This window comes from Tupaia chinensis, unplaced genomic scaffold, assembly GCF_000334495.1.
Source record: "Tupaia chinensis unplaced genomic scaffold, TupChi_1.0 Scaffold145396_1, whole genome shotgun sequence".
In the NCBI taxonomy this organism is placed as follows: Eukaryota; Metazoa; Chordata; class Mammalia; order Scandentia; family Tupaiidae; genus Tupaia; species Tupaia belangeri.
In genome coordinates, this window is record NW_006205257.1 from 1,203,319 (window position 1) to 1,214,965 (window position 11,647).

Genomic DNA, 11,647 nt, shown 5'->3' on the forward strand with positions numbered 1-11,647 from the left:
TCACACTGGGCCTCAGGAACAGGAGCCCAGTGCCTTGCACATAGTAGGTACTTTGTAATTTTGCAGAATGAAAGAAGGGTGAATGGTCCTAGTGGAAGTGTTGACAGATGGGTTCACTGAAGCTGGGGAGAATGTTCAAGATGAGAATGTCCCAGTTAAGGTTGAGGGACAAAGGTTGAGAGTTCAGAGTGTATGTATTGGGACAAGGAAGAGGAGGTGTGGCTTCTCCAGACTTTGTCCTGAGTGGCTGGAAAGATTTTTTTTTTTCTTTTTAAAAGGTTTTTGCCATAGAGACAGTGAGAGGGACAGTAAAAAATCATCCCCCTGGGGGGAAGGCCACACTGCAGCCCATTCTCCTCCATTCTTTTGGGACTTTCGGCATGCACACATATGTGCCTCATGTGATTTTCAAGCCACCAGGTCCAGGATTCAAACCACGGTTGGCCATGTGGAAATTCAGTGCCTTAACCAGCCACCTGCTGGCCCTGAGCCAGGGAAGATACTAATCTGCCTTTTAAAAATTGCTCAATCCCCTGGGCTGTATGTGAGTTCAGTGGGAGGAGGTGTGTTTCTTGGTGTAGGAGTCTAGGAGGGGCAGTGCCCCAGATACCAGGTTAGGAACTGAGATCAGAATGGGGGAACTGTGGGCAGGAAGGTAGGGAGGATGATAACAGGGAGTGCATTCTAACTCGGTCCCCAAACTTGGGGGCATTGAAACATAAAATTCAAACATTTAGTGGGCACCTACTGTATTCCAGGAACAGGCCCTGGGCCTACATGTAGGTCTGTATAAACCACAGGGCAGATAGACTCGAGACTCTGCCATCTGTCTGCCTCTGGCCTGCGTATGTGCTGAGGAGGGCCATGGGCCATGACTTAGTTGCCATTTGACTCCTACCAGAGCCTGGGATATAGGAGGCCCACGAGAGTTCCAGATGATTGGGGTGTGTCCCATATGATTCGGGGAACAGTGGAAGCTCTAAACTAGCATCTCATATGCAGTTAGAACTTCAAGATGTTACTCTGGGGGATGTTTCACAGTTGATCCTTTTTGTTCTGCCAGCCTGGGAAGGGACTTCAGCTTGGAGACAGAGGATCCCACAGCCCTCTGAGGGATCCCCTCCATCCTCTCCTGCCCTCTCATGGAGTAGGCCCCTCTCTCATGGCACTTGGTGGTGGGTAGCCCTGCCTTCTCCTTGGCTGAGCTTGGAACTTTCCATGGGCAGAGTTGAGACCTCCCAGCTCATGTCTACACTTGCCCCCCACCCCCACCCCAATTAGTCCAACATGCTGGCCTGCTTTCCTGAGAGACTTAGTGATTGAAGAAAGGAGCTATGGGTGGGAAGACAGTGTCCTGAGGAGCAGAGTGAAGGAATATCTTTTATTCTTTAGCCAAGCAGCTCCCAGGGAGCAGAGCCAGCAAGAGGCAGCGGGCGAGCTGCCCTGGGTGTGTACCTGCAGGGTCAGAGGTTATGCTGGCATCAGCATTCTTCTGGAGAGAAAGTATCTGGAGGAATCACATTCTGGATCAAAATCTGTCCCCACCCTAATGTGAACCTTGTGCTTCTAGAGCAGAGGGCTTGGGCCAGGCCTGGGGCAGAGGATAAGGTGGGTCTGGAAGGCAGACTAAAAACCAAGCTCCCCTTTGCCCTCTCTGGCTCCTTCTCAGGCCCTGTCCTCACTCCACACAACCTTGTCTTGGTCCCTGTATGTGGTTGGGCCCCCGACCCTCAGGAGAAAGAGGCAGGGTGGGGAATGCCAGGCAGGGTGGCCCGGGTGGCCCTGCGGGCCCTGCAGAAGTGAGCAGAAGTGTCTTCACACTCTGGTGCAGGGATCTTGTCCTTGTCTGTGCCGTGGTCCTCTGGACATCAGTGAAACTATGTCAGCATAATTTTTTTAAAGTTCATTTCCTTTGAGAAAAGGGGGGAGGGAAAGAGACAGATGCCCTCAACTGCCTCCTGCTGTGATCTCCCTACCCCCTCTCTCCTGCCAGCCAGGATAATGGGTGCACACACTGGCCAGGTCCAGATCAGCCAGGTCACCAAACCCTCAATGTTCCATATAGAGCTGCCATGGCTCAAACAGCATGTTACTGCTGCCTTACCAGGCCAGCCCTCAGCAAGAAATTTTACATACCTAAATAAATGAGAGAAATAGAGGGAGAGGTTTTTTATTTTTTATTTTTTTTCTTTTTTAGGTTTTTGCCATAGGTGCATGGACTTGGTGTAGAGAGACACAGGAGGGAAAGTGAGAAATCACCCTGTGGGGGGATGGACATGCCGCAGCCCCTTCTCTTCTGTTCTCCTCTTGGGATTTTGGGCACACACACGCAGGCCCAGTGTGATTTTCAAGCTGCTGGGTCTGGGACTTGAACCATGATCAGCCATGTGGGAGTCTAGTACCTTAACCATCATGCCATCTACTGGCCCCTAAGTGATTTATTTATTTATTTTTTGGGGGGGATAGGCTCTCACCATGCTGTGATCCTCCTGTCTCAGCCTCCCAGTTCCCTAGGCACACACCACCACACTCAGCTTGTTTAGGTTGGGCCAGGAACCAAACCCAGGCTTTCCCTGTGGCTTCAGCCACACTGTAGTGGACCCTTCTGCTTGTGCCACTGCGCCTGAGCCACAGGATACTGTTTTTAAGTGCACAGAATAAACACAAGGGATATAAAAAAAACAATGATACAGATATACAGCTATCAAAACGTTAAATACCTTTGTGATATCGCCATTTCTGCTTCCTTATTAATGCATTAAGTGATAAAGCTAGCAGCAGGTCTAATACCACCTTAATTTTGAAGTAGGGCTCAGGAGAAGAATGTTTTGAGTTGCTGCAGCAGCAGTAATGTGCCGTGAAAATATCTGCTGATGGCATTCACGAGCACAGCTGGTACTGAGTGCTCAGTTGCTTAAATTAATAACTGATGCAAATGTAAATGTGAGTGAGAGGGTAGAGAAAATAAAGGTAGGCTGTTTTCCCATCCAAGTAGAGAGCGCTCCTATTTTGTGACTCCCCAGTGGTCTGTGGACCTTAGATAGGAACCCTGCAGAAAGGAGAGGGTGGCTGCAGACTGATATGGGAGCACAGGTTGTGTGGGGACAGGGACAGGTTGCAGGGGCAGTGGCGCTCCACCCTCCTTGGGGGCTGGCCTTATTCTTGGTCGTGGGTCCTAGGTCACTTACTGAGCGTTGGTAGTGGCTGGGGGATGGCTGGCCCTGGGGGACTGGAGACTTGCTCTGTGGGTCTCTTTAAGGCCACAGAGCTGTTGGTCTACCAGCCCTGTTCTTGTCCCCTGGCATTGCCCGTGCCCTCGGCTGCCTGCCGCATAGTGTACCTTGAGAGCCTGGAACTTAATGGCTTTGCCTTTTAAATTCTGGGTGCCAGCTAATGAAAGTTCCATGAGATACTAGTTAAGGATGTTTTATTAGGGTTGCTTTTGCTGAATTTGCAGGGAAAAGTCACCCGCATTGGCTCTGGGCCCGACAGTCTCTCTTGGGATTTGGTTTATGCCATGAGAAATCAAGCAGCATGTCTCTATAAACCTCGATTCTGGAGAGTCCTGTAGTAATTGATGACTGCAGCATGTCACCCACCTGGTGGCTCAGGCTGCCCTGTCATGCCCAGAACCCAGGGCAGGGTGGGCTCGGTTCCAGCTGAGCTCTGTGGAGAAATGTTGATTCTCTTCACAGGGCAGCTCAGCTGGTTGCTCAAGGAGAGGGGGGCTTATGTTTCCTTATCAAGTTTTGACCTGAGCAGTCGGGCCCGGGGGCTAGTAGGCACCATTCTTGGTGCCCTGAGGCCTCTCAGAAGGTTCTGAACACAAGGAGGCACATTCTTGAGCATTCTGGGAGGGATGTAGTGGAAGGCTAGTTAGAGCTACACCCAGTGTGTTTAAGGAAGAAGGGGAAGGTGGAGGGATGGGGTACTGTGGAAGGTGAGGTGGGCAAGGCTGGGCACTGGAGCCCACGTGGGGGCTTCAGCTGAGACCGTCTGTTGCAGGGCCCCAGGGGTGTTACTCTGTTGTTGGGGTGCCTGTAGAGATGATTTTTCACCTGCTATGCTCCATACTGAGTGAAGGAAGAGGGTGTGGGAGGCCATGGGGACACCCAGGCTTGGGTGCTAGCTGTTGCACTTTCAGTTCCTGACAGGGGCCAGTTGGGATGCAGCCACATTTGCAAGCTGTCACCAAGATCCCTCTGCCCTTTCATATTGTGGTTGAGTGTGGCAGAAAAGCAGTCCGGCTTAGAGGGAGCCCTCGCCACTTCTGTGCACCCACTCACCCATTCATCCTCCCGGGAAGGGAAGAAGGGTGCGTCCCTGGGGAGGGGGTGGTGAGGCCCTTGTCCCGTCAGCACATGTGGGGTGTTTGTGACTCTCCACCCTTCCTGCCCAGGCTGGGGCCCAGGATCTGTTTCCTGCCCCTGGGGCTGATGAAGCACCTTCTGATCTATGCAGCTGTGTGTGGTCCCACGTGTCAACTGTGACAGCTGCTCATTCAGCAGATATCTGTGGAGTGCTTGCTTGCAGGTCACTGGGCACAGCAGAGACTCCATCTCTTACCCTTGGAGTTTGCATTTGAGTGGGTGGAGTGGGCGACACCAATAGGCACCAACAAACAACGCTGCATTTAGGTTAGAAGGTGTTCCCATCAGGCACCTGGCTGAGAGCCCATAGTTTACTCAAGGGGGCGACTGAAGAGAGTTTAATGCAGGGATGGTTTACCGAGCTGTGGGCAGGTGGAAGGGGCCCAGGAAGGAGGAGGAAGGAGGCTGATAAGGAACCAGGGAGAGTGCCACTGTGAAATAGGGGCCCAGCTGGAGCAGTGGCCCTGGGTGGAGAGACACAGTGGCTATTTAGTTCTATGACTGGCCAGAGAGGGAGTTGAGAGGTGGACTCTCTGTCCTCCTCCCTTACCTCCTATCCCTGGTCTTTCCTGTCTTCCTCTGGCTAAGCCCACCTGGAGGCCATAGGCAGAGTGTGCACGGATGGAGTCTGGGCAGTTGGGCCTTGGGCACAGAGCAGGGCGGGGTGGATGGGGAGGGCAAGTGGGGAAAGCCCTGCCCTGTGCTAAGTGGAGGTCAGGCTGGGGGAGATAGTTGCTGGTGCAAGGAGGGAAGCTAGGGAAGACCACCCTGAGGAGGTGGCATCAGACCCAGTGTGTACAGGCGGCAACACTTGCTCATGTGTCCCTGGTGTGAGGCTCAGGGTCTCTGAGGATCCCAAACAGAATGAGCGTTGGAAGTGCCCTGGAGGCCTCTTCATGGCCAGTGGTATGAGGGCAGGTTCTGTTCCCCCTAGATCCTGTTGCAGTGTGTGGGAGAGCCCTCTACACTCCTGCAGTTCCTCCTCCACCTCCAGGTGGACCCCTACAGCCCCTCTGTAGGGATCCCCTACAGTAAGGGTCCCTCCTGCCCGACTCTTCTACTCCCCCACTCCATTCTTTGGCTTCACTCACTGGGACTGCCCTTCCTTCCTGCACTCATTCATATCTGCACTCATTCATTCATTCAACAGACACCGCTGTGTGCTTCGTCCTTGATCTCACAGAGCTCACGTGTTACCTGGAGAGACAGCAAGCACAGAATGAGTTCCGTGCTGATGCCTGCTCCAGAGAGAACCAGGGGAGCAAGGGGAGCGATTGGATGGGTAACAGGGAAAAGCTACTCTAGAAGAGGGAGAGGCATGGACAAGGTGGGAGTGGGGGTCCTGTGTGCGGGCGCCTATGAGGAGAACATCCCCTGCAGGGAACAGCAGCAATGAAGGCTCTTCCCCTCTTTCTTCATGATAGAGCATAGATGTGCACATAGACACACACGTGTGCGTGTGCACATACAAGCACCTTCCACAGGGTCTGATCATGTCATGGTCCCCTTCCTTGAGTCCTCCAGCCCATGGAATTTTGGGGTTTGAGGGCATGCCTTGTGTTTCAGGCCAACTGGGCTTGGGATTTGAACCATGATTGCTGGGTGGGATCTGGTTTTCCTTGAGCAGTGCATTGAGCTGCACCACGGGGCTGGCCTCTTGGAAATTCTTTATGGTTCATGATAGAGGATGTGTGCATGCATGAGAGAGAGGGATAAATACCCTCCTCAGGGTCTAGCCACCCTCCAGTCCCCTTCCTCCAGTCCTCTAGCTCACCAGGACGCTGCAGGGATCAAACCGACTGGGCCAGGGATTTGAACAGTAGGCAGCATGTGGCTTCTGCTCTAAAGCCCAGTAGACTACCGACTGTGCCACTGAGGCTGAGCCAGCTGTGAAGTCTTGACGTTCAGAGAAGAACGAGAATTTCCATGCTGCATGGAGAAAGCGAGAGGTGGAGCGGGGGGGGGGCCCCCCAGATTCCTCCTTACAGGCTATACCTTTGTTCTCGATGTAAGAGGAAGCCGGAGAGGGGCCGAGCAGGGGCTTGCCTGCTGGGATTTGTTTTTGAAGGGTTCCTCTGGCAGTGGGTGCAGATCAGGCTGCAGGGAAGCGGGACCCAGAGAGCAGCCAAGGGTTCCCAGGTGGAGGACAAGGATGGGCCACACTGGGGGGCTGTCCCTGGGGATGGGGAGAGGGTTCAGGCTGGTGTGCATTGCTGGTGGACCAGAAGTGGATTCAGAGAGGAGACACGTCAGGGCAGAGGTGCCTCTGTGTGTGAGTGGCCGGGAGGGAGCTGGGAGGGATCTGGGAGGGCACGAGTCTGATGGACCGTGGGGGCAGGGTGTAGGTCTGTGCTGTGGCTGCTGAGTTGGAGCTGACTGGCTTCTGGGAGGGTGTCTAGACAGTGGGTCTGTGAGTCTTGAAACCCTGCTGGACTCGGTCATGCTGAAGGATGGAGCCCAGTTAGGGAAGAGGACCCATATCGCAGGATCCAGTCCTGGGGTGTCCAGAGGGAGGGAGACTGAGGGTGAAGGATTTAGTGTTAGGTTTTTGGCAGAGGGTGGCCCCAGGGCCACAGGCACCCAGAGGCCCTGGAAGACCTGGGACCCCACTGCAGATTTAGGAGCAGAGGGCACTGGCAACTGGGATGTGGGGGGGAGTGCAGGGGCAGGGTATGGATGCCTGTTGGGATGGACTGAGGAGAGCAGGGCCATGGATGGTCAGGATAGAACGGGAGCCTGGGTGATGCTTTAGAGAGGGTGTTCACTGCAAAGAGGGGAGGGAAATAATCTGGTGGGGAGTGGGGGCAAAGGGGAGTGTTCTGTTCTTTTCTTTTTCTTTTTCTTTTTCTTTTTCTTTCTTTTTCTTTTTCTTTTAATTGATGAGGGAGAGAGAATGCCTGGGAAAGCATTTCAGGGTGCAAGCAGTGTGGAGGGAGAGGGAGAGGTACAAGTATGTCTTTGACAGGGTCTTACGAGTCGTGATCCTACCTGCCTGTCTCAGCCTCCTAGTTAGCTAGGACCACAGGTGTGCCACTGCGCCTGGCCAGGAACTGAACCCAGATCTCCCATGTGGCCTCCTCCACGGCCCAGTAGTGTCCTCTTGCTTGCCCCACCTGGGCTGGCCTTTCTTTTTTCTTCCAGACGACTGGAGTAACTGCACATCTGCTGCGTGTAAGGGTACAGAGGCAGATGGAGAGTTTGGGAAGTGGGTGCTGGGAGGTGAACCATGCTCTTTCAATGAACAGGGAAGCCAGCGTGGGATGCAGGGGAGGCTGGTGGGAGGCACCCCCCTTCTCTGCCAGGCCTGGCTCCCCTCGGCCCCGACCTCCAAGAAGGTCTCAGCAGCTCCCTCCCTCATTGGCCCCTTAGCACCTCCAGGTCACCCCATCTCTCCAAGGTTCCATGGGGGGGGTGCTCTGCTCAGGGCGCTCCATGTGTGTGGTTAGGGTAGGGACAACCAACCCAGGCTGGGGTCCAGGACTTGAAGAGAGGGGTGGTTGCAGGGTGCAGGAATGGGGAGCTAGTGTTTTCTGGGTTAGGTTATCCGTTTCTCGCAGAAGGAGGAGCTTACCAACCTGGAGCTGGAGGAGGGCAGACAGACCCATAGACCTGCTCGAGGGTGTGTGCTCGCGGGTGCAGAAGCCAAAGGCAGGCTCCCCGGGTGGAAGAGGACCTTGGCGGGATGACAAGATCCCTGAGTGTGAGAGTTGGGTGTGTGTCTCTAAATCAGGGCTGTCCTGCCCTGTTCCCTCTGGTGGGGAGCAGTGTGGTCCAAGTGCTCTGGGACATGGTGGGGAAGGGGTTGCAATGCCCCTGTGCTCCTCAGGTAGCTACCTACTGGTAGCCTACCGGACCCTACCGGTCCCCACAGGGGCCTCAGACGGCAGGTGATGGGCCTGCTTGGAGGTGCTAACAGAGGCCTGTCCTCATGTCTCTGCAGACCTTCATTTTGGCTGGGGAACAAAACCCTGAAGGTGCCACTAGCACTCTTCGCCCTAAACCGGCGGCGCCTGTGTGAGCGGCTGCGGAAGAACCCTGCTGTGCAGGCCAGCTCTGTCGTGGTGCTTCAGGGTGGAGAGGAGAGCCAGCGGTACTGCACCGACACTGGGGTCCTTTTCCGCCAGGTGAGTCCTCACCCCTCCAGACATCCTCAAGGTCTGGTGGGTGATAGACCAGCTTTGCCCCTGGAAGACCTGGAGAGGCCCACTGCAGGCAGTGAGGACCAAGGAGCCCACACTGGGGGCGGGGCCCTCACAGCTATGGCTTAAGGCAGAGCTGTCACTAGCCTGGCACAGCTCTCAGGTCAGGGTTCAGAAAGATGGTGTTCCTGGGGGAGCAAACAGGTAAGGCTTCATGGAGGAGGCAGCATGGTGTGGGCACTGAGGCCAGGGAGAATCTGATAGGTGGGAGGATGGTGTGCACCAGAGTGGGCAAGTGGAGGGTGAGGGGGCAGGTGTGTATGACCGGGAGTAGCAGAGGGATGAGGTGCCGTGAGTTCCGGGGGCCAGATTCTGTCTATAGTGAGGAGGACAGGGAGTGGCATGTAAGCAGCATTCAGGCCTGGGTCTTCGTCCCAACCTGGCCAGTGCTGACACTTGTGTTCCTCACTGGGCCTCGATTTCCTCACTTGAAAAGTGGTCAGGGGCTCCTCGAAGCTCTGGACCCCTGAGGGTGGCAGATGGCCCAGCTCTAGGCCAGCCTGATGTGGTGGCCTCAGCTGAGAATCACCACAGCACTCATTCCCAGGAATAGGAGCAAGGACATTTGCCCAGGGTGCTGGTGAGACCCTGAGCTGTCCCCGCTCCCATCGATCCTAGTATTTGCTCCCTTTTCAGATGGGGAAGCTGAGGCTCAGAGGGGCAGTGACTTGCCAAGAAGGGAAGCTGGATCAGAACCCCATCTTCTGACTCCAGGCCCAGTGTTCTCTTCTCCTGCTACCTTGCCCAGAGCTGACGTTGGGAACTCCCGAACCCCCTTGTGCAGGCAGAGCCCAGGGGACATGGCTGTCCAGCTTCCAGGTCAGGGCGGAGGAAATCAGACTGCAAAGGCGAGCTGAGTGTGGAGAGAAGGTGGCAAGGCGTGGCCTCCCCTGCTGGACTGTGTTGCCACCCCCGTCCCCTGACCCCTGCGGGGGACAGACAGGCTGCAATTCATGGCCCAGAGCGATCACAGAGAACGCTTTCCTGAAAGCTGCTCCTGCCCAAAATGCCCCTTGCCTGTTAGGGCAGCTGCAAGCCCACGGTCCCCTGGCTGCTAGAGACATGGAGGTCTAAACAAGCTTCTCTGGATTAGTCTTGATGCCTCCTGAGGTGTAGATAGTCTGCGGTTTAAAACCCGACTTCCTAAATTCAGCTGCTGGCTCCCTTACTGATGCGAGGCTAATTTTAGAAGAATTCCTCCTCCACTTCATACCTTTACCACTTTATTTTAGCTCAGTGTTTATTACTAAACACTGAAGTCATCACTGCCCCGGGGGTGGGAGAGGGAAGGAAGTCCTAAATGGAGGAATCCGTTTTGGTACAGATGTCCATCCGGTGTCTAAATCGAAGTGGTGTCTTGTCTGCCTGCAGGTGGCAGAGGGGCACTGGGCAGGACCCTGTACTGTGGACACCTGTGTCCCAGGGGACCCTATTGTGGGCCTGGAGTATGGCTGGTAAAGTGGGGGCATGGATTGGCTGGGGACGTCCATAAAGCCTCCCATCAGAGGGAGTTCCAAGCTGGGTCGGAGAAGCCAGCCAGGCTGCCCCTTGCCAAATCATGAAAGGACAGACGGGCTGCCCACAGCTGGTGTGGAGAGCTGAGTGTGGAGGTGGGAAGGCTGCAGTCAGTGTCCGAAAGGAAGTAGGCCCGAGCTGGCTCTCCAGGGTGCTGGAAGAAGACGCCTGGTTGGCTGCCCACTGCTCTCCTTGTGCCTCGTGTTTCTGTCCTGCTCACTGGGTAACCAGCATCCTTTTCCTACCGCAGGAGTCCTTCTTTCACTGGGCATTTGGTGTTACCGAGCCGGGCTGCTATGGCATCATCGACATCGACAGTGGGAAGTCCACCCTGTTTATGCCCAGGCTTCCTGCCCACTATGCCACCTGGATGGGAAAGTAAGGAGCCGTGAGCTGCAGCCCTATGGCCGCTGACCACTGGTGGCTGGGGGTGCAGCAGGTGGGGGTGAGGGTGCCTGTGGGTGGCAGGAGGGAGGTTTAGAGGTCAGGCCTTTGATGGCCTGCCCTATGTCCAAGGGCCTGTACTCTTGATTGGGAAGAGGCTTCAGAGCTGTCCCTTTAGGCCATGTTTAATTGGAGTTAGGACTTGTTAATCTCAGAATTCTGAGTCCCAGGTTTGTTTACATGCTGGTCCCCAGTGGGCTGTCCCTCCTGTGTGGCTTTGATGGGTGTGGCGTGGGCCTGCCTGTGCCCATGTGTGATGGTTTGGTTCACGTCACGGGTGTATCTGGGCTCTTCCCTGAGGTCCATCACTGACGTGCAGGGCCATTACTTGACACCTTTCTCTGCACCCAAATGTTGGCGCTGCCCTCTGCCAGCTCCTCTGTGAGATAGGCTGGGTGTCTAGGACTGTGTTGTGTGACAAGTGCGGGACCAGAGGTCTAGACTATGTCAAGAGGCTATCCATTCCTTGTCCTCCACGATATTGGCCAGCTCCAGGGCCCTCCCGGGGCCTTTTCTGCCTGCTCAGATGCACCGAAGCAGAAGCTGTACTTCACCAGGGATGTTTGAAGCGATCCAAAGATCCCGCTAAGCGCTCACAGCTTTCCAACCTGTCATTTCTGCCTGGAGAGTGATTATCCTGGGCTAATGTATAAATTGCAGCTTTTGCTGCTTAGTGCCCTAGACACTCATTACCAGGTGGGCTGGCGAGTCTGTGGCTGGTTTGAATGACAAGCCATCTGGCTGTTAGAAGGGCCTGGTTCTTTGCAGAGGACCAGGGTCACAGCAGGGCTTTCCCAAGCTTCCTCTGCTCCAGGCACCACCTCTCCTCTCCCCCCCACCTCCACTCTTCAGTGCTGACTCTACAATCTTCTTCATTGGTGCCGCCTTGGGGTGAAGGGTTCAGGCTCACACATCGGTGACGGTGATGCATGAGGCCACTTGGCTGGATCCTGACCTGGCCCTGGGCCCGGGACTTTGCTGTGAAGACTCAGCTTTAAGCAGAATTGGCAGAAGAAGAGAAGCAGGCTATGTTTCTCCTGGGGGATGCTTCTTGACTTGGCTCTCAGAAGGGAGCTTGGGGCGTGGAGATGCTCCGTCTAGCTGGCCTTGGCGACAGCA

The 11,647-nt window shown here is 55.1% G+C and overlaps 1 protein-coding gene across 1 annotated transcript in view; it reads left to right on the forward strand.

Annotated features, from left to right (window-relative positions):
* PEPD (peptidase D) overlaps positions 1–11,647 on the forward strand; it is a 170,469-nt gene that overhangs the window by 671 nt on the left and 158,151 nt on the right. The window contains exons 2-3 of the mRNA XM_006167978.2: positions 8,311–8,494; positions 10,335–10,462. Coding sequence (XP_006168040.1) covers positions 8,311–8,494; positions 10,335–10,462 — 312 coding nt within the window. The remainder of the gene's footprint in view (positions 1–8,310; positions 8,495–10,334; positions 10,463–11,647) is intronic.